Source organism: Anomalospiza imberbis, chromosome 6 (genome assembly GCF_031753505.1).
Source record: "Anomalospiza imberbis isolate Cuckoo-Finch-1a 21T00152 chromosome 6, ASM3175350v1, whole genome shotgun sequence".
In the NCBI taxonomy this organism is placed as follows: domain Eukaryota; kingdom Metazoa; phylum Chordata; class Aves; order Passeriformes; family Viduidae; genus Anomalospiza; species Anomalospiza imberbis.
Genome location: NC_089686.1, coordinates 40,196,515 through 40,219,671, shown reverse-complemented (window position 1 = coordinate 40,219,671; position 23,157 = coordinate 40,196,515). Strand labels below are relative to the sequence as shown.

Sequence of the window (23,157 nt, the reverse complement as noted above, 5' to 3'; positions counted from 1 at the left end):
CATTCATTACTTCAATTTCCTACAAAAAGAATTTATTTATTTAAAGGAGGACTACAAATATCTGCACAGAACCTGTTTATGGCATTCTTATCAGAGATAGAGGGCAAATACATGTGCAAAGGATGGAAGCAGACCTCTAAATAGAAGATTTCTCAGAGTGCCTTGACCTTGATTTGCTGCTGAACTCATACTGCATCATGCGCAGATTTACAACAGAACCATCTCTGTAAAAAAACAGAGCTGCAGTTCAAATCTTACAGTACAAATAAATGGTTTTCCTGCATACAAGCCTGTAAACTGAGAGCCAAATTTGAGTTCACTGAAGAGAACTGAAACTATTAGCAAAGGTGAATCTAAAGCCAAAAGGCTAGACTCGAAGGCCCTAACATTAAAGTTTAGCCATGCATGTTTCTATCAGCTAGTTAGATAAATCTAAAATAAATTATATATGAAAACATAGATAGGCTTTTCTCTTTAGTGGAAGATCTCAAGGCAGCCTCTCTAATTTATTTCAACTGCACTTACTCTGAGGAGCGGGATGTGTTCACTGAGCAACAGAGGGAACCGTGGTAAGGACTTTGGAAATTGTAATTGTAAGTAGTGTGTCAATGTGCCTTTAATGTGTTCAGTAACTAATGGGATAGTCACTGCAGATGAGTGGAAAAGAAAGGGCCCTGTGGAAGATTTTTCTTTAATGTAATCACAGCGGTAAGCCAAGGTTAATGTAGCCACAGCTCCCTCGGGAAGCATCATGGATAGATAATTCATGGGTTGGGTAGCAGCCATCCTCTGTTTCCTGTTAGGTCCAGTCTTCCCCAAAGGAATGGTGAAAGCAACAGACTGACACCCTCATGCTCCAGGATACTTCCAGACCCTATGGTAAAAAATTCTGAAATTCCTGGTGACCCAAATAAAATCAGTAGTGGAAGGGGGAGAGAGGTGCAGACATAAATGTACACATTTAACTCCTTCTCCTTTCCAGATAGAATTGCTGGAAGGGTAAATCCATGATAGCACATTTTTTGGATGTGCTTTTAACAGGAGCCCTAGCATGGCTCAATGAAAGAGGCAGGAATGGGTATCCCTCAGAAACTGAGAGGGGATTAAGGGTGGTTTTCCTGTTAAATGGTTAAATCATGAGTGGCAGTGGTAGATTTTAAAACCTGAATTATTTCCTTGTAAAAACTAAAACCCAGCAATGAGGTGGCAGGGTGGTTAGCCGAGGCTGAGGCTGTGCTGTGCAAACATCCCCAGTGACTTTTTGACAGCACAAAGCAAGAAAGCCTTTGGTCTCCCACCCTTCCTCCCCTGCCCACTGCAGCTCTGCTGGCGCTGCTCCAGCACCCCTTGCATCAAACCTGCTTGTCCAGTCACTCTCCCTGCTATCCCCAGTGCTGTCCCACCTCGTGGGGTGGCAGACCCTGCTGGTCCAGTCTGGACCCTCGGCCCCCAGGCCAGAGCGTGGCCCTCAGCGTGGCTGTCTGAGGCCCACCATGCTTTGGTGACACGCTCACAGCAGACACGGAACAAAACACCCTGCTGGCTGTCCTGCATGGCCAGGAACCCACGCAGCACATCAATTACTGTGGTCAGAGCTTCAGAGATCATTGGCTGCTTCTTTGGAGGCAAATGCTCTCTTTGGCAAAAGACTCCTGGAACATGCAAGTGGATTCTTTGTTTCAATAACTTTGAAGTTTATTATCAGGTAATTTTTCCAATGTTAATATTTAGCCACTAGTATCTGCCTGGATAGCAGCTCTCGCTTAAAACAAGTCTTAACTTTTCCTGAAGTACTTTTCTGTGGATCAAGGTAAAGTCAGAATTAGCAGAGTGTCCAACCTCACGTGCTCAGGAGACATGAGACGAGCTACAAATTATCCTCCCAGAAGAGGAAGCAAATCCATAAACTAACCTGGTGCATTAGAAAAGAACAGTAAGAGCGAAGCAGCCATCTCGAGACTCCCACTGAAATATTAAAAAATCCTGCTTAGAGGACAATTGGGGAGCAAATATGTGAATAACAAGCAAAAGTATTGAGATAGGTACTGAGACAAGCAGCACAGTCAGAGAGCACAGGCTTTCTGACGAGGGACAAAGGAAAAAGAAGTCAGTGCAGAGATATTTGAGCAAGGGACAATGCCCAATCCCTAATGGACCCTTTATCAGGCAGATCTGTGAACTGTAGAGGCAGAGATGTTCTTTCCACTTGCAGCACACACAGGCAGCTCCCATGCACTCATCTGAGAGGCATTTTCCTCTGCCTTAGTTAAATTGCCAAGCAAGCACTCACAAGGGTAACTTTCATGGCATGGTTACTGTAAGCAAATCTTCCCTGTAGGCAAAAGGACACTTCTGCTCACAGGAGATCAAACCAAGCAGGGAAGCTGGCTGGCCTTGCATAATCTGTCACAAGGAGATCTCCCCAGCTGGGGCAGCACTGGGTGTGCCCCTTTAGAGGGCAGAGGGACCAAAAATGACCCCAGGCACTGCTCAAACAGCTTGCACCTTACCCCATCACATGGATTCCTTTGCAATCAGCTTAACATTGCTCTGCAGGCTGGAAACACAGTGTAAACCCTTTGATCCATCCTTTCTTCACCTAAGGGCAGCAGACAAATCAGATGGCTTCTCCTGATAAAAGAAAGGAATTTGCTGTTTTTTTCAAGGCAATCAGAAGTTGACTATTAGAATTGTCCAAATTAAAGTTCCAGTTTCCATTCTCCTTCCCTCATCCCAAATAGCCATTGGATCACACATCATTACAAATGCCAGTTTAATTGCTAAATTATGCTCTGCTAAATTTGTCCTTGAATTCTGATTTTGAAATTAAAATCATAAAATCAACATGTTTGCAACTTTTATTTTAGAAATTACGTTTTGATTATTCCAACTTCTTTCTTTACTTTTTTACTCTGTCCATATTTTTCTTTCATAAATAAGAACACATCACAAAAAAAACCCCTTTTTCTTCCTTGTCCCTCTTCTGACGACAGACTAAAGTTCAAAGTTTCTAGATTTGGTTCTTTGAATATAAAAGTGGCTAACCAATAGCAAGCCAGTGTTCATCATTTAGGTTTGAGTTCTTTCAATAAACAGTCAGGGCTAGGACTGCAGCTGGAGCTAGTCATTAATATCACAGAGGATGTGTCAGTGTTCTGCTAAAGAACCTGCAAATGATGTGGATTCATTGCTCCAGATGGAGTTAGCAATGACATGGAAACCCCTAAAAATGGAAAGTAGAACACAAAGTGGAACAGGAACCCAAACGACTCGAGGTCTTCTCTGGGAGGTAGGGTCCAAAGAAGAAATGTGGAGAGGGATATGAAGGACAAGTAAGTCTGTGAATGCAGGAACTATGGTTGTGGGCACTGGGAAACAGCTTCTAACTCCACTTTGACTTGTCTAGAGCTGTCTTTTATAGCACGTCAGTCTTCAACATAGGGACATGAAGTCTGTGCTGGTTACTTGTGACACCCTCCGGAGCTGCCAGTGTTTCAATAATACTGTCAACCAGCAAAGTGCAGTACTGGTTGACATGAATTCCACTGAAATTGTCCACTCCTAATCACCGCACTCCAAAAAGGTACAGGCAACTTGAAAGGAATGAAAATATAATTGTAGAATCAAGAAGAGAAGGCTGAAAGTCCTTTAAGCCAGCACAGAGAAAGCTTGTGTGAGGACTGATTTATATCTGAAAAGTGTCTGATCATAAAGATACCACAGAAAAGGAAGTGATTTCCGTGTGATTAGGGCACTTGGAATTAGGGAGAAGGAGACAAAAAGCACTGAGCTGAAAGCACTCCACATAAGCAGATTTACTAGCCAGAGGATGGGGGTTCAGAATTCATGAACCAAGAGCTCAGTGGAAACCAGAATTCCTTTTCCAAATGAAAGTGAGCCAAAATACTGAAATGCTGCACAAAGCAGACATTCCTGGGAAATGATACTGAGCAATTCTACCTAAAATAATATATTCCTGGTTCAGATTTGTCATTAACCCCAGATCGCATATGTAATTGTGTGGTGTTTATTCATGTGATGCCAATCCACAGCAATTTCAGTTATGTGTTGTGGTCTATACCATTGCTTCAATGGTTGGTTTTAGTAAAGCCAGATGATTTTAAACTTTCAAGATTAGTTAGTATCTTACCACAAATCAGTTATGGTAGCTATCACATAACTTCCACAAGCTGTTCGGCATAAAGGTTTCTATTAGTTCCTGGAATTATTTTTTCCCTGCATTTCATGGCACAGCAATTAGTAGCAATTAGTGCAATTTCTTTCCATAATTAAATCTTGATGGTTTACATTATACTTTGGGAGCTGTTTACAGTGAAAGACTCCAAAGAGAATAACACATGACTAAATGACATATCACTAAGCAAAATCTGAAAGATTTATGCGGAACTGTTGTATCTTTTATGCATCTGCTGTTTTGAATTTGATTATATATACTTGCAGTGAATTCCCATATCAACAGAAGGGATTTTTTTTTTTTTTATATTGTATGTATGTGTATTATTTTCTTGGTCATGCCTACAGATTTCTGCAAACAAGTCTAACAGGCATAACTCCAAGTTTTGTGGTGGTCATTTAGGAGCAATGCTATTTTTTGCTGAGAGACTTCTTGCGGACTGTGACATTGTTCAAGTACTTCTTGAGATTTTGATGTTGGTTTTGGACATCTGCTAATAATTGTTCACATGTTCAAAATCTGTGGAATCTCTACTGTCCACCAGAAACTGGGGTATACTAACAGGAGAAGTTGGGTCTGACAAAACTTGCCACGTTTTTTTTTGTATACATGGAAAGACATCTTCTCTTTGTGAAGTCCTTGTTTGGTTCCTAAGGGCTCTAAACAATTTCTGTGGCATTTTCTCTACTAGAGGTACTAGCTTTATTGTACTAAGTAAAACTATGTCCTGTTTTTGCAATATCTCAATAAATTAGAACGTATTTTGATTAGTGAAGACAGGTCTGCTGACAATTCCTCCCCCATGAGTACCACACTTTGGAAAATAACCAAATATTGAATCTAAATATAAGGCACAAGGTGATAAGATCTTCAGAACTGGCAGGAACCATGAGTACCAACACTCCCCCTCACTCTGTGGTGTGTACTTTGTTACCTGCAACATTTACAGACACATCCTTGATCCCAAAAAGCCATCTCCCCCATCAGCACTATTTCTTAGCTTATGGAAAACATGGCATGCAGCAATCTATTTAATGAACTGTTTAGTATGTCAGCATAGTAACATGTCCAGGATAAAACGTGCTGATCCTTTTTGCCTCACTCTTTCCTGAGCACAGGCAGCTAATCAGTCATTCAGGAGTAGTATTTTCCCAATAACAGGCTACAAAGGTGCTGAGGTTACCAACCTTCCTATCTTGCTTTTCAAGTTTGTTTAATGCCCTCACTACCTCTGATCCTTTAGCTCCTGGACTGATTTTCCATGAGAGTGGTCTGATTTTTCCTTTTTTCCTCCTAAACTCTAATGAAAGCAGATTATATTCAAACTCCATATTGCAGTGTGGTTTTGGTGTGGTTTTGGCATGCCAAGGTATCTGGCATCATGGACTTTTGTTTTGTCCTTGTGTTGAGCAAGAAACGTGGAGAACCACTCTCCCACTGCAGACCAGAGCTGCACAGCTTTGCTTCAGCACAAGATTTTCATCCCTCTGAAAGACAAATATTTAAAAAAGACACTTAGCATTGCTTATTGAGAACACTTATGTGCACAAAGGACACACAACAGGATTAACATGCTGACAAAGGCTGCTTGATGCTCTTTCATGGTCACAAGGACCATGTGCCACCCTGCTGTTTACTAACCGGTGCCTGAGGCAGACCTTCCTTCAGCCAGTGTGCAGACACAGAAAAATGATATCCCCCTATGCTGCCTCCCTGTGGAGGTGACCAAAGTTCACCCCTGGACTTTGCCAATCCAGACTTCCTTAAAATAGTCAGCAGTGTGCATTGTGAACTTCCCATCACTAAAATAAAGAGTAATCCCCTCCAACACAATTCAGATTTCATTTCCATCTAATTCCTACTCTTGTCTGGGTGTGATTTGGAGACAAATAGATGGAAAGCCTTCTGCTGCTTCTTGATTCATTCACCAACATGGAGAATTTCTAGAACATCTTATTCAGTACAGAAATAATGAATAAGTGGGTTTAGAACTTATTCTAAGGGTATCTGAGCACTAGCATGGTCTAGAGACAGAATCAGTGCATTTTGTAATTCAGTTTCCTTTTCCATGCATGGAAAATGTACTTTGATGCAAACCAAAAGTGTATCAGAGACCAGATGCTTTCCCAGCTACAGCAGCTTCAGCAAATGGTTCAGTAAGCAGAGCTGTGCTGTGAGAAGATGTTGCTCTGATAAGAGGCTCAGTGGTTGCTGGTTTGCCTCCTACGAGCATTTCTTGCTAGATCTGCTCACTGCTTCCTCTAGACAACTCCACTCTACTTCTGGACAAGTGCACTACAGCAAAACAAATCTGTTAATCATTCTCAAAATGAGTAAGTGCTGCTTATGCTGTGGCTCTCTTTTGCCCCGCTCTGATTGCCAGAAACAATGGAACACAGGAGATGCTCCTGACGTGGTGAAACATCAAGAAATGCAAAGGAAAAACCAAAAATCTCTCCTTATAGAACCATAAACTGTCTCAGGGAAGACAGAGTTATAAGCTCACTGGGTAGACATGTTCTGTGTTTCAAAGCAACACAATAGTGTCATGGCCTTCTGTAATCTTAGTGACATAAAGAAAAGTCATCTACACTCTGAAATCCTAACAATCCAGTTCTCTGGAGAGTTATGCAGGAACAAGGGCTTCCTGTGTGGTAACAGTCAAAGCAAACATTTCGGGAAAGATCCTCTAAGAAGCAGAGGAAGTGCATGGCAGCACAAGCATGAGTCTAAGCCAGCTCTAGAGAGCAGCACGAATGACGGCGGGAGGCCTAGGGATGCTCACGGTGGCGGCGATAGCGCAGCACCGGGAGATGCCCAGGGGCTAAAGCGGCTGTTGAGGCAGCAGCAGAAGTTTGCTTCCTGCTGAGATTCCCATTGGCTGGGGCAGGGTTTCCCAGCCCGGGCAGAGCAGGCTCCGCTGCTATATCTAGCGGCAGCGCTGCCGGGCGGGCAGAGATAAGGGCTCGCACCCGTGCTCTGTCCCCTCTGCGCAGTGGAGATGAAAGGGGTCCTGCTCTTCGCTGCGCTCCTGCTTCCCGCTACCCTGGCCTTCCCTATTCAGGTGAGAGCAGCTCCGTGCAATTGTGCCCCATCTTCTAGCTGATCTGTTCTTCCTGGGGTGAAGCTGTGAAGGCCCACTTTGATAAATTTTCTGCAAGAAAATATTAGTAATATAATAAATAAAGGCAATATAATGATTTAGCTCCTCCATTCATCCCGATTTTGATACTATTGTTGCTGCATTTGTCAGCTATGGAAAAATAATGCCTTTTACCTGTTGGTTTTGCAGGACAACTATGAAAACAGCACAACAAGTAAGTAGGATTTCTAGTGCATTTTAAAAGCACCTGTTGTTTCTTGACTGTTTATTACATTCTTGGATTTGACTTGCTTTTTGAGCATGTGAAAGCACTGGCAGGCCTTTTGAATAAGGCTATGTTTCATAACTTGTTATTGAGCTGAGTGCAGATGTGCTTTTACAAAGATGTGCTTTACACAGACTTTTGGGGCATGGTTTATTAGGTTAATTTAGATGTGCTTTCACAGGCTTGAAAATAAAATTTTAATTAGACATCTTGATACTTTTTCACTAAGTTGAATGTTATAATAGTACTGCTAATCATTTGCCTCCTTGCCTACCTAGGTTCAGCTGTATGAGAAAGATGTCAGGCATCAAAGAAAGCTTTGCTTTGTTCTGGTTTGGAACAGGCTTAGCTGAACAGCTTTTGTTAACTGGCAAAATACGAGGAGATAATTGCAGACCTTCAGAGGTCGATATAAAGAAAGCTATAGGCAGACTTTAACTACAGCAAGAAACTAACAGGCTGGGTGTAATGTGTGCAAAGACACCTTGGGAAAATTTGCTTGACATAGAGCAAGTCAGTGACAAAAGAAAATTGACACATTCTGCTTTTGAACTGTCATTTATGGCATGGAAAAAGGGGATGTTGTAAGATTACTACTCAGTATATTTAGAAGGGACCAAGGGATACACTTGCTCAAGTTCAAGGTAGTCAGTTGTTCAGACTCAAAGTTGCAGGCTTATTGGGACAAATGCATACAATGAGTTTTAATTTATCGTTGTTACTGCTTTTCATGCCTTTTGAGACATCTTTCAGTATTTAGAGTGTAGGGAAAATGTGAGCTGAATAAATTTGAAAGCCCTATCACATCAGATGTTCATTTCATCAAGGAGATGGCAGACACCTTCTGTGGTATCTCATTTGGGTTTTAAAAAAGAAGTTGAAGGCTTTATGTGCCTAGGAATCTGGAGCCTAATTTCCACTGACTTTGACTACTCAATTAATCAAGTGCCTCTTGGGTACATAAATTCTGGATCCAGTCAACCCATCTCAAAAATGTTCTTCCCTGCAGAATGTTTTTAGATGCCATGGATCTCTCTGATGCAGCTGGTGGGAACTGACCAATTTTTTTATAATAAACCACCATTATAGCAGTGGACTTCCATTGCCATGTAACTGAAGTAACAGTCTGAAAACACAGACTGAAGTCTTTTCGGCTCAATAAAAGCAATTCTGTTGCGGGTGCTAGATAGAGTCTGAAAAGGAAGACATCTCCTCACTATGTTTGAGCAATAATTATGAAAATGGAAGGGTGCTGCAAAGGGGTGATAGAGCTTGGCATATTTTTTACTGAAAAAAATTACAGTAAAATTTGGGGCACAGATGGGCTTGGAAATAATGACTGTTTACATGACTGTCCTCTGTTTCAGTGTTAACTAGGAAAAACAAAATTGTTTCATACTTTGACAAGGAAGATTGCAATTATTAGGAAGCTGGAAGAGATTGCCAGATTGGTTTGCAACATATCTATCATACTTAAGATCATGTCAAACAAACTGTGGTCAGGAATAATACAGATAAAAGTGTTTCTACCTTAGGGAAAGCAGACAAACTGATGACCTCTGAAGATCCTTCCAATTTTTAAACTTATTTGATATTATAAAAATGAAGATGGAAATGTGTACATCAGGTCAGATTTTCACTTCTGGTTTGTATCTAGAATCTCATATTTGGTAAAAATCAGAAGGCACCACAGTAGAAAGGCACCTTAGGACTCAGAGTGGTACCAAGCTACTGTCAGGTGCATACTGAAGCTGAGATTATTTTCCCCATGCTAAATTATAGCCTCCATCACATTTTATAACCTTATTGTTTGACACTGTAAAACCAGGGGATATTGTTGAGCTAGTCAGCCTGCACCTGTTCCAGAGAAATCTGGGGATAAAGCATTTTTTGTCACTGATTTCTTTTGAAATTTTCCACACTGAAACTGATAAAACGCTTTGTTGATTCTTAGATGGCAAATGATCAAGATTCTGTTCCTCAGCACAGTCTACTAGGAATTGTAACAGTTGTTTGATTAAATATCTTTTTAATTTCTTTGCCTGTGCATCAGATGGTGCACTCCATTCCCCTCCACTCCTCCAAGGGATCTGCCAAAGTCATTCCCATGGCTGAGGAGGTCCATCCCTGCATCCCTGCATCCCTGCTTTTGAACGCTGTGAAGTTGCATTCAGAGTCTGATGCTTGTCTTTTTTTTTTTTTTTTTTTTTTTTTTTTGTTGTTGTTTGTTTTTTTTTCTTCTTCAGCAACAGAACCTACTGAGGTAAGGAAAGCTAATTCAGCTCTTCTGATCACTTTGGGGTTCAACATTGTGGAAAGTAAGGTCAGGACTCTTGTACTCCACCTGTATCTACACCTGTGCAGCAAAGTCTCCTCTGCCCAGCCGTGCATCAGAGTGTATCTGAACCTTATTCCACACTTTATATTGCATTTTCCTTTATGATATCCCTATTTGCCAAGGTACCAAAGAAGAGTATCTACCACCCCATGGTACTTCTTTACACATGGCACAGTATATAAAAGCTGCATTGGTGAAAGATACTGCCAATGGTAGCCTGGACGCTGTTGATAATTTACATATTTTATTATTTAATTTAATGTTACATTACAAATTGTGAGATAATATTAATGTATTGTTCTTGCAGGTTACTACGCAGGAGAATATATACGGTATGTATTACTCCATCTACAAGTATATATTTGAGGGGACATACTGGTCCCCTTATCTACTCAGTTATCCCCATTATCTACTCAGTTACTTCAGAAAATAACACAGGCTTAAGACAAATTAACCTTTATGAGGAATTTTAAATGAATGCACTCACCACAATGCTTCATGCAAAGCAAAGTATTGTGGTTTTGGCCAATTGCTTGGCCTTGCTAAAAACCTCAGCTGTTACTTCTGCTAAAAATAGCTCTGCTTAAGTCATGTCTTCAATTAAGTCACTTCTAAAGGTTAGAAGCACAGAGGTCATGTGTTTCTACTTTTTATTGATGTCAAGACTTGTTGCATAATGCACAGACTTGGCTGATTTTGCTAGCAAGGCCTATGAGTCCCTCATGCTGGGTTTTGTGGGGACATCAGTCCAACCCGTAGACAGGAATGCAGTTCCAATTTCATTGATTTTGAGGGTTTTTCAAGAGGTCATTGTGTCCAACAAGAAGTAGCAGGACTGCTCTCTATCCATTTTTGTTTCTGGCATCTTATGCTGGGGATTTGAGTGTGAGTTACTCATAAAGAAGTAAAACTGTGCCATCTCAGGCCTGAAAATATGATGGCTAGGGAAAAAAAAGGAGATAAAGAAATAATTGAAGGAGAAATGTCTCTTGGGACTAGATTAATGTGAAAATAACCACAGCTAGGAGGTTCTCAAGATTGTGTCAGTGAACAAACATCTACATGAGTGAACATCCCTCCCAGTCCCTAAATAGGCTCACTAAGTTTTACATGCATCACTGGAAAAATCATGGATCATCAGAGTAAAAAATCAGGATTCATATTTTCTCTGGGAATGACAAAGGGTTACTCTTGTGTTTCTGCACAGAATCTCCTTTGCCTACAGAGACCGATGAGGAGGATGAAGATATTTTTAACAAAATTCTGAAAGTTAACAAAGGTAATGCCACCAAAATCCTGTCTATAATGGGGCTGTCTTTGTTGCTTCTTTAAGGTGATGTGAGAGGTACAATGTCTTACCACAATCTGTGCAAATGTGTTTCCCATCTTACACACCACCATGTAAGAGATACAACTGGGATTATGGTGTGGTCTGCTGAAGCCCTATAGCATCTCAGGCTATTGTGTCAGTACTGAAGATGCTCCCAGGTGTGGAGGCAACTGAAAACTATTCAGACAGTTTCTTCAGCTTTAGCTTTCAACATCTTTGTCATTCTTTGGACATAAAGAGAAAATGTGGGTATTTGTATGCTTTGCTATTTAACAACCCTTTTTGAATGAAGCATTGCTTGCATTCAGCCATCATATGGCTTTGCAGTGCAGACTCCTAGATAAGCTGCAGTCAGTTCCATTCTCGCTGCTCCAGACTTCCTCTTCCCCAATCCTTCCAAACATTCCCTGATCTATCAGCTTGTTTTTCTCACATTTTCTCCTCCAAGAGTCATTCAAGTGACTTTACTTGAAGTAAAGTAGTCAGTAGAATGAGACACCAAATATTCCTACAGTTTTCTCCTGACAACACTTCTCTTTTTGGTTTGCCCACCTTCTTGGACTTCCTTATTTGGCACATTCTGCTTTTGCCCAGCGCCTTCCTGGGGAGATATTTGATGCCATTCATTCAGTGTCACATGATGGATAATTAATAGTACCAGAGTAAAACATCATTCTTACAATTGCCACTGCTTGTTTTTCCAAGTGTGCTTAGCAGGTGTCCAGCAACTTATGGCTCAAATGTTTCCACCCTTTCTCTCTCACCAGACAGCTCTCAGCTCTTGCAGGAAGGTGACATAGTTCCACGAAGGAGTCGCAGTGCCATCAACTGTCGCCATTGCAACTGGCCCCAGTCCAGTGATGGGATTGTTCGTATTCCCTATGAATTGGATCCTACTTACGGTGGGTTTAAATATTATTTTTTAATGGGTTTTGTCCAATACGCTTCAGAGAGAAACTTACAATGAGTGAGCATGCAAACAGTTGAATAAATCAGTTTTAAGGATTTACTTGTGCTGTGCAAGCACACATAAATTTTAAGTTACAAAGACCTGAACCAGAAATATTCATTGAGACATTTTGCCTGCATCATGTTTTGGGACTGATCTCTTGGAGACAACAATAACCATTCCCTGTAATAGTGTCTTCCAGAATACCTTCCTTTATAAGGTTCAGGACTATTATAGTGGAGCTTCAGTGATTTGCTTTTCATCAGCAAAACAGCCTCTCTTAATTGTCTCCAAGTGTCAAATAAGATACATCAAAAATAGCCAGTATAACTAAGAATAAGTCATTGAAAAAACAGGCACCTGGGCACCTGAATACATTTGGACAAATATCTGGATAAAGAGGATCTTGTGCCAGGCTGTTAAAATCTTAAACAAAATTCAGTGCTGAGAAAAAAAAAAAAAAAAAAAAAGAACCTGGGCTAATGTTTCTGTCCCTCATTTACCCTGTTTTTGAGAATATGTGAGATTTTAATGGTATCTGCTAATGTCTGGTTGTGACCCCTAAAATTAACCCTCTCTTCCCCAGAGGCGAGCCATGTAAAAGGAATTCATGATGCCATGGCAGAATTTGAAGCACTGACTTGTATTAATTTTGTGAAGCGCAAGGCAGAACGTGACTACCTCAGTATTAGATCTGCTGATGGGTAAGTTGAATGATAAATTAACAAGTTATTTCTACTCTGTTTTTCAGTCCTTTCCTACACTGATTCTGTGTGACCTCAGAGAGGCTTTTGTTTTATCACAGTGCCAAGGTATCTTCCTTGGGTACCTTACTAGTGCAAGGGCTCATCAGGTACATCAGGAACTCACTGCAGACACTGAAATAATACAAAACATAGAAAACCACCATGAAGGGGGAAAGAATGTCTAAGCTCATGTTTTCTCTGTGGTATAGTGCACACTTCAGCACAACATATATTGAATACTGTAGGTCCTATTTACAAAGTAAACCAGTTTCAACTTACAAAGTAAACAGTTCTCTGAATCACACTGTTGGCCATCAAGCTCAGAATTAGAGCTTATGAGAAAATTGTTAAATACTTAGCTCAAATGTGTTATCTCCATCTTACCTCCAGCTCTGATACTGTCTTTAGTATTTTGAAAAAAAAAAAATTGTTATTTCAAGGGAGTTAAAGTCACGGTAAAGTCAGAATTCAAGAGCCTCTGTGCTAACAAAAGTCTCCCAGAAAGATTTAGCAGTGATCATAAGCTTCGTTCTTTTATATGTCGTGGTAACTTCTGCCTCTGTACACTCTGACTATCACAGTGGACAGAGGGGTATCCTTCCATTCCTGCAAGAGGTGTGAAGCAAGCTTCTCTGTTCTGCCTCTTTGCCTGCCTGCCAATAAAAATACAATAAGTCTTCTGTTGTTGTTCAATGCCTCTCTCAGCTGCTGGTCCAACTATGGGAAAGTAGGAGGTGGACAGACTGTCTCTGTGATGAAAGGAGGCTGCATGTGGAAAGGAGTAATTCAGCATGAACTGGAGCATGCTCTGGGCTTTTTGCATGAACACTCTCGAAGTGACAGAGATAAACACGTAAAGATCATGTGGGAGTACATCAGTCCTCGTAAGTACTTTGAACTCCTCAATGTAGGAAGTGGTGTAGACACATCACACTGCTCCCAGCTTCCCCTTCTTCCCTGAAGGGAGTAGGTAGGAAGCATACTCTAAGTACAATATTATATATTACAGCTGACAGACCAGACTTCAAGAAATTTGAAAACTCCAATAACCTGGATCTTCCATATGACTATTCCTCAGTAATGCACTATGGCCCGTAAGTAGCAGCATGGCATTACTATTTTAGATACTCAAATCTCACATCAGAACTACTTTCTATCATAACTCTCTCCTAACTACCAGTTTCCCCAGTTCCCCTTCCAAGGAAAACACCATGAGTCAGTTCAGACCAGCTGCTCCCTAGGACTGGGATACACTGTCCCTTAACTTTCCATTAGGGAGCTCTCCTCTGCTGTGCTTGGGAGCAAAGGAGGGCATCTGGGCATTGACTCTGCTTACTGGTGGACATCTCAATGAGACCAGTTTAAACAGCTCTATTAGTCACAGCAACAGCTTATGTACAATTCTTGTTCTCCCTCCAAAGCATCCTACTGAATCCTGAAAGAAGTTACGGTGCTTAGAGAGCATTGTTTCTCATGGGTCTTTTCAGATACACATTCACCAATACCACTGGGAAAGCAACTATTGTACCAATTCCTGATGGATCAGTACATATTGGACAGAGACAAGGGATGAGCAACTTGGATGTGGCCAAAATCAACAAACTTTACAACTGCAGTAAGTATCTCCAGGCCACCCTGTTATGTTCAACTCGGATTTGGGCACATGGCAGAGACAGCAGTTTTTCATCAGACTGTGAGACTATTCCCATGAATTCCTGGTTCCCACTAGGGTTACTCCAGAAGTGAATGCAAAGGTGAAACTGGAGACACATTGTGATTAGTAAGAAAATGGAAACTGCCTCTAAATTAAATTTGCTAAACACATTTGCTATTAGCATAAGTGGCTGCTGTGCAACTGGACTAACTGCATACCACATTTTAAACTTCAATGGAATAATTCGGTTTCTTACAGTTCAGCAGACAACTATAAATCCCAAAAGAGCCAGATAGCACTGCTTCTCATGGCAGCTGGTATATAAGACCTAAGCCAAAACAAAACAGTTGTATGCTCCTTTGAACTTGAACAGTTTCATGTTGCCTTGTCCAGTTTTCAAAAGTTTGTCATTCTGAGTTTGTATGTTTTAAACTCTTTATATGTAACCTCTGCTAGAAGAATTTTTTATATACAATCACAGAAATTTATTCAATCAGAGGGGAAAAAAAAGATGGAAGTATTACCTCTTGCACCCCAAGTGCTCCTTCTAAGCTTAGAATTTAAGCATTGCAGAGGCATCATATTTGTGCTTGATTCTTCTGACATCACTTAACTTCCCCTTCAGTGGAAAACAGTGGCACCAGCTGCAGTGAATTGAAACCTCTCAATCTTTACAAAGTTGCAGAAGACCTTGATAAATGACAGAACTAATCAATGAAAGTGAAATTCTTTTCAGAGCACTACTTTACTTTCCTCTTTGATGCATTATGTGAAAATTAGGACAACATGATTCCTCCTTTTAATCAAGATGTACCAATACTCTAAATGAATGCTCGTAGATCAGAAGACAGAGATCAGTCCATTCTGAAGAGATTGTAGTTCTGAATGACTGAAATCTTCTGCAATCCTGAAGCAAGCATTTTTTCCTCAGGTCGCTGCAGCACTATTCTTGATGGACCTTCTGGGTCACTGAGATCTGCCAACTACCCAAGGAATTACTCAGATAACACCAACTGTGTCTGGCTCATCCGAACCCGCTCCAGAAAGGTAAACACAGGTTAATAGTGGTCTTGAAATATGGCTGAACTTCTTTTTACGTTAAGCATCTTGTGCTTTGTACAGCAGTTGCCAGATGAGAAAAATTTCAGAATAGTCTTTACTTCTGGAGAGGTATGTGCTTAAGTCAGGTATAGGCAAGGACAATTCAGAGTTGTGATTTTGAAAAACCCTCCACAAGCTGGGCTTCAGCCTTGCAAAACCAAGACTAAGCTCTTTGAGCATGGGAGCATTCAGTGATTAGATCTGAACCCTGCAACTTCAGGGGAAGAGGGGCAAAGCTGGGTAAGCAGTTCTAGTCTGTGAGTCCATGCTTGGTTACAGTTTAGGTTCTGTCTGTTTTAAAGGACATTCCATGAAAGAAGTATACTTATATATTAAAAACTGATTTTCTCTTCCCTTCCAGGTTTCCCTGCACTTTCACGCCTTTCAGCTGCAAAAAACTAGAGGCTGTCAGGGTGATTATGTTAAAGTTTATGATGGATCCAGCAAGTCTTCTCCAGTTCTAATGGACAAGACCTGTGGATCAAAGATCCCCAATGGCATAGTTGCTTCTAGTAATCTTTTGCTCGTAGAATTCATCACAGATGGTGCCCATACAGCTTCTGGTTTCCAAGCCACATTTACTGCTGGTAAGTCTGAGAACAAGGAGAATAACAAAGTAAACAGTCCATGCCAAATCAACCTTTTATTCACTCAGGAAAGATATTGAAGAACTGCTCTCTGTAAGGTCATCACTTCTTTCCTTGCTCTTGACATAAGGGATCGGTTCTACACTGACCCCATTTATTCATTCTCGCAGGTGGGGCCACACTCAGGATAGGTGGTGTTAGCCAGGTGATTCACTGTTTACCTCCCCTCTCAGATATGTGCCATTCCAAAGCATGTGCCAACAAGGGCAATCAATTTAATGACACTGCTAGTGTTACTAGCACAGTAGAGAGAGAATAAATTGTAATGCAGCATTTGAATATATCATTCCCCTGGAAAAGGTGCATTTTTTAATCACACAGTTCAGAGGGTGAGACAGATCTACGGTGAATGAGGTCACCCAGCCCCATGACAAGAAGAGAGGCAACATTTCCATGGTCAGGATTCCTGGAACCTTTCCAGCTAGAACACATTTTCTTCAGTCCCATTTAATTAAGAACTAAGGCCACAACTAAACAATTAAGTGACCACAGGCTTTCGAGTTAGTGTGTACCAGCTGGAATAAAGGAATTCCTGTGTGTATGACTGCAGCCTACAGCAATTGCACAGCAGTGCAGCTTGTGTTGGTGGGAAGGGAAGCTTGGCTGTGTCATGTAGCCTTGTATCAGCCATGGGATAAGGACAAGCACGCAGAGTTTGCATGAATCCACTGAAGTGCACTAACTTGACCCATGCCCAAACCGAACCAGCAATTTTGCGTTGTCTCTTTGTAGTATCTATTTCTGTCCACTGTTGCTATGGAAGGAAAGAAAAATTAAGAAACTCCCTGTGCCACTTTGATGTCTCCACAAATATAAACCAATCTTAGCTGCCAGATAAACTATGATTTAGTATATACATATTTTAGAGATGCTACAGTTTGTTCAGAGACCTCTGAAAGCTAAGTATTCTCTCATTTCATTTACAGTGAGGACCCAAAGAAGATCTAGCATCCACAACTGACTTAATGAAGAAGAACCTATTCTGTGAATATTGAAATTATGTGTTTCCTACTCTGTTCCTATCTGGGCTTGGATCAGTATGAAATTTTATTCTATTAAGAATTAAAGTTTTCATCTTCCTGAAAAAGCTTTTTTCCCCAAGCCATACAAATGTACAAATTCTATACATCTGGTGTACTCCTCCTTTTGTCTGCACAGTTAAGTTATTACCTCTTTCTATTTAACAATTGAATAAAAAGCTTCATTAAAAAAAGAAGTTTCCGTTTCTCTTTTCCAGCAGTCACTTCCAGCCAAACACACTATCAATGTGGTCTGACTTCTTAGCCCCCTTCATTCAGTCATAAGGATGTCTCTTAAGTATACCACTGACATCATCATGGGTCTAGTTAGTTGGCTGAAGAGACCAGCTCCAAACTTTAAAAAATCATTTTATAGTCTTCACAGTCTTGAGCACGAAAGGGTCTTGGACAGAGACCTAGCATTTCCACTTCCAAAAATGACTTCTCTCTTCCAAATTCTGTTATATCCTTAAATCACAAGAAAAGTGGACAAGACAAAACTACTTCCAGGAAAGGACTGGTACTTCCTATTGCAGTTCTCCTTGTACAGTTCTGGCAGGCAGGGCACAGCTAAGGGTGCTTGTTTAACCACAAGCCCTTTTTGGCCCTGCAGAGATGATTAAGCCTATCACAGGACAAAAGGTGGACCAGATAATGCTGCCAGAGTTCATGCACATGTTCAGAGAAGAAATTTTTTATCAAGAAAGTAGCTAAGCTCTTCTCTTCTGATCTCATAAGAGATCTACAAGAGTGTTACAGCTCCTGGAGTGTTCATTTTATAGCCTAGCCTGCAATCACACTTTTAAAATTACATTCTCTTGACCAAGACAAGCTTGTAAGAGATCTGAGAACAAAATATGCTGCTATTTTAAATTGTAGCATAGAAAGATAGTTAAATATATTACTAACCTAGGTATTTAATACTTGTATTTTTAAGCCTGAAAAAAGGAAATACTTTTCCTGTTCTTACTTTGTAACACTAGAAACCTTGACATTTTTCTCACAGAAATACATTTCTAGAAAAGAACAGTGGGAAATTAATTTGAATCTCAGAGTAAAATTTACATGGAAAATGAAGAAAAAAAATTTAAATTCTTGTATTTTGTTAAAGGAGGCACCAAAAACACTTAATCTGAAAGAATTTGCTCAAAGGCTTGTCTGTGTTTATAGTGTAAGATGAAGAAACAGTCAGCTCTTGAGAGAAATTTTAATTCCATTGAAGATTGCTTCCTTACCCACAGTGGCTGAGCAAATGCCTCTGAACACAGCAATCTTGAATCTGCTTTAGAAGAGGCATTTCTTCAGTTCTTCTCGCACTGCAAGACGGGTTTAGCTTCTGATATGTTGTTTGAGTTACTATGAGCAATCAAGGGTTGCTATCAACACATCATTAAAGGAGAAGTCCTTCTAAAATGCTGTTAAAAATGCAGGAAATTTTTTTTTGGAAAAAAAAAAAAAAGGAAATTTTTTTTGCCACTTTTGATTCCTAAGGCCCTGCAAAACAAAATGGAGGAAATAATACTGCAAAGGCAGTGGGTGAAGACTAACATGCTGGCACAATTTTTGAGAGGAATTTCAGATGTGATTAAGGTGTTCCACACGATGATGAGAAGACAGGCTCAGGTGATTCAGGTACTTACCCTTGGAGGAGGAATAATGATTTCAGTAAGAGTTCTGAAATGTTGTTGGCAATGGCTGAGAAATTAATAAAGTTGTGATCATCTGTGTATTGCTGAAGTTGCTACAATAGTTAAGAAGTTTTCTTTTTAGGAAAATCAAGCAAACTGTGCCAAGAAAAAATTAGACCCAGTTGATGTTAAGAGCCAGCAGTTTCTCCTTTTAATTCCACTTGAAGAGGAGCCACTTCTCTGCCAAGATGCAAAGTCCAGGTCTGTGTGGTGTTGGTCTGATCCTTATTGCACAGGACTGCAAAAGGCTAAAGGTGGTCACAGAGACAGAGCCAAGGTTCAACCCAAGGATGTGACCACACAGTTGGCCCAGGAAAACTCTGATGAGATGCCAGCAGCTCAGGATGTGGTGAGCAGCTCAGGCAGTCACTGATTCTACCTGACCTGGTGTCCAGCCATCAGCTGGAATGTACAGGGACAGCAGTACCAGGCAGCCTGTCTGTGTCTGAAAGCCATTTCTGTCCTGAGGATTTTCCCTTGCTGTGACCATAAATGCCCCCTGTCCCAATTTCAACCCAAGGGTAGAAGCCACCCTGTTCAGTGGGATCTCATCTCTACTTATTGCCCTAAAGCAAAGTGTAACATTTCCCTCATGCAAGTGGGGTCTCTCTCCAGCTCTAGGGACATGCACAACCCCACAGACAGGGCTGCAGGACTTCCTGAGTGTCAGCCTAGGCATGGTTTCATGAGGCTTCCACTGAACGGGCCCAGTTCACTTCAGACACTCATTGTCACACACAGACATAGTTATGACTGCATCCTCTTCCTCATCTTTGACTATCTCCAGAAGAGATATTGGATAATGCAGCACCATCATCTTCACAGACACCAGCTTGCTGAAGGAAACACCTGCTGAGCAAGAGAATATTTCAGCAGGGAGAGCAGCATCACAAATCATGGGAATTTTCCTGGACCTATATGCAGATATGTGCTCAGTCTCCTCTGGGACAGAAGTGGGCATTTCCCTCAGGCAGCCCTAGTCTGGAAGCTATAATGGCAGGACAGAGCCCCAGGCACATTTTGAGGCTCTCCTGCAAGTTTATACTTCTGGGGTGCTACCCAAAATGTGTGAAGCTGAGACTTCTGAACTGAAACCACTTTGGGAATGTGGAAAACTTCACGTATGCAAAGCCTCCCAGGGATGCAGCAGAACATCTCTTTTAGAACACTGTTTCTTCCCTCAAACTACATCCATAGCAATCCAGCTGGGTCAGTCTTCATGGAATGAAATACAAAGATTTCCAGGAATGCTGCAGGGATGGAAATGCTCACGTGCGGGAAATCACTGGAAGAAGCAGCCAAACAAGGGTTACAAGAACAGCCTGTATTGATAACAAAGGACATAATTCCCATGACACAGCACCCAGGAGGATCATGGAGGAATGCAGCGCTTATGGCACAACCACAGGGTCTATAGCCCATTCAGCAACAGCCCAGAAGACCTGTAAGTGGAAAATCCTGCACTCACATGCCAGCAAGTCTGCAGCTACCGAGTGTGCCTTCCCCTTTTCCCATTACACAGCAGGAAAAAAGATGTATCCTTTCAGCAATGCCAAACAGGTTGTTTGAACATGAGAGGATTTTCTATGAGGCGGCAGAAGGCTCTAATTCCCATGCTTATTTCAGTATGTCTACCCTCATAGTCTGAATTCTTTTTCACTAGACACTGCACCAACTTGGGCAATTATATGAAGGATAACTTTTTTTTTTTGCTTTAAAGAAAGGTAGTAACTTTTAGTCTGACTTTTTGACTACTTTGAATTGTTTAAAAAAAAAAAAAAGTACCAAAGCCCACAAACTTCCCTTTTCCCCTTCAATTGTAGCATGTACAGTCATTCGTAACAACTCTTCTGAATCTCATTGAAGCTTCAAAGCTATTGGCATCATCCTTGACCAGGAGAATCCAGGAAAATAGTTACAACTCAAAGCACAATCAGAAGTTCATTAGACAATAATATCCTTCTACATCTTCAATGAATGCTTGTCCTTTTACATATATAAGAGTGAGAGACCAAACAATGGAAATTAAAAGAAAGCATTTATGTTTGGCATTAATGGGCAAAATAGGTGTTGCCTGAATTTGCCTGTTTCATATCTCTTTCAGGAAAATTGTAAAGACAGTATCAGAAGGAATAGGCAGATACAGCCCAGTGATCACCAGGGGAAGTTCACCGTGACAAGGGAGATCCAAGGTCAAATGGTGAAACTGGTCCACAGGCCAGGAGGAATAGGGCTCATGGCCAAGTAGAGGCACAGCTGTGACAACACTGGAGAGGGACACACCTCCCCTATAACTTAACCAGAGTGTGAAGGTGTTGGTCTGAGCTGCAATGAGTCTCCCAGGCCCATGAGTGGAGGGCTTGGAAGGAATTCCCAAGTGAAGCTGATCAGGGTAATTAAGGTCTCAGTGCACTCAGGGATCTATGAGCAGGAGATAAAAAGGTGTCAGGAAAGTTGCTGTTCTTTTGGTAGCCAGTGGTTTACAGCAAGTACCACAGAGACTCATGCACATGGAACTGTCAAAACATCTACACAATGAAAGTGCTTAAATCTTAGAAGGATGCTTAGGTAAGTATTTGATTCATTGTAAAGCTTTCTATCCTTCTCAAGCCTCAGTCTGAATTACTAACCAGAGTTGTGGGCCCTGGTTTTAGTCAGTAACTATATGATAGGAGTTATTTTTTATGAGTGGAGTTTATTTTTTAACTTTCCACCTGTATTGAGAGTTAATATGTGAACATCAACAGGCCGTGTCTGTTTCTTCCATGATCTTGCTGCTGCCTTGTCCTGCTGGCAGTTTGTGTTCCAATCAATCTTATTTGTTTTGACTCTTATCTCAAGCCACTTGATGGCAAAATCTTTGCTTTTCTTTCCAGTCCTCTGTCTTGGTGTAGGATATGTACTTCCATTACATAGTTGTTTTCTAGAACATCTTTTTTTGGGTGCTTTTAATCTACAGCTTCATTGGGTTATGGCGTTGTAATGATTGAATTCAGTTGTGTTGTCGGTGCATAATCAATTTAAATTGAAAGAAATAAACTCAGAGGGATTATCCACACAAGGAGATATTTGTTTATAATTATTTTTGGTTTACTTTTAAGCTTCCATTTGCTATATATTCTTCTTGTCCATAGTAAACTTGGAGAAAAATTTATATTGGATTTAGCCAAAAGGAGTCAAGAATCTTCCGGGTTTTAGGAAGATGCATGATGGCTTTAATACAAAGATTCAAAAGTAATTTTTTTTTTTTCCGGAGTAAGCAGTCCAAAACTGGCTGAAAGGCCTCAGCTTCTAAATATCAATGGTTCCTCATTGTCTTATACTTTGCCTTCACTAGCTTATATAGATCCACCTCTCAAATGCACATATAAGTGTTGGTAATTAGATTTCCCAATATATTTAGATGTAATTTATCACATTTGTAAATTACCACTTGAAGTAAAATGGCATGAGGACATAGGACTGTGGAGTAGAAGTGTTAAGTTAGGGGTAACTGATGGATCGGGCTTGTGGAAACCCACCACCAACACTACATTTTGACTGCAAACTCAGAGTTCTATTATGTGAGAGGAGTAAAAGGAGAAGCTGCTTACAGGAACATGAAAAGCTGTATGAAACCCCAAAACCTGACTTAAGTAAGGTATTACAGGTTAGACTTGAGATACATTATTAGAACCTGAAGTATGACTCTTTCACAGGAGTGCAGCACTGAATGCCCCAAAGGGAGACAGAAATGGATGCTGGGGTTACACTTAAACTCCCAAATGTAATCCTTTTAATCTCTTGGAATTAAAGAGATTTTTTTTCCCTACATTCATTTGTAGGAATGAAGCTGTGCAAGAGAGCTTAAAATATTCCTTTCTGAATACACTTAGCTGTATTTTTTATAGGCAGTAAAATCACTGGTCGTTCAACAAACAGAATAAAATAGCCCATTAAATCTGCTCTGGTTTTGATCCTGCCACTTTTCATGGTATTTAGCAAGATATTTTTACAGCTATAACTCAAAGGGTGTTTGATACAATAGGATTCAGACTCCTCTTTGCATTGGTCCCAGAAGACATTATTTTTAGCCAAATATATGCTATTTCTAACAGCAGTCTAAAGTTGTTTTTTGTACCT

At 40.7% G+C, this 23,157-nt stretch overlaps 1 protein-coding gene across 1 annotated transcript; it reads left to right on the top strand.

Moving 5' to 3' along the window:
- Positions 1-7,196: 7,196 nt before the first annotated feature.
- LOC137476585 (astacin-like metalloendopeptidase) lies at positions 7,197-17,618 on the top strand. Its single transcript, XM_068194950.1, has 11 exons — positions 7,197-7,259; positions 10,209-10,233; positions 11,085-11,180; positions 11,999-12,133; positions 12,767-12,884; positions 13,632-13,810; positions 13,936-14,020; positions 14,414-14,541; positions 15,512-15,627; positions 16,043-16,268; positions 17,255-17,618. Exons 1-11 carry the CDS (start codon positions 7,197-7,199, stop codon positions 17,287-17,289), a joined length of 1,206 nt encoding a protein of 401 aa, XP_068051051.1. The 3' UTR covers positions 17,290-17,618.
- The last annotated feature ends 5,539 nt before the right edge of the window (positions 17,619-23,157 follow it).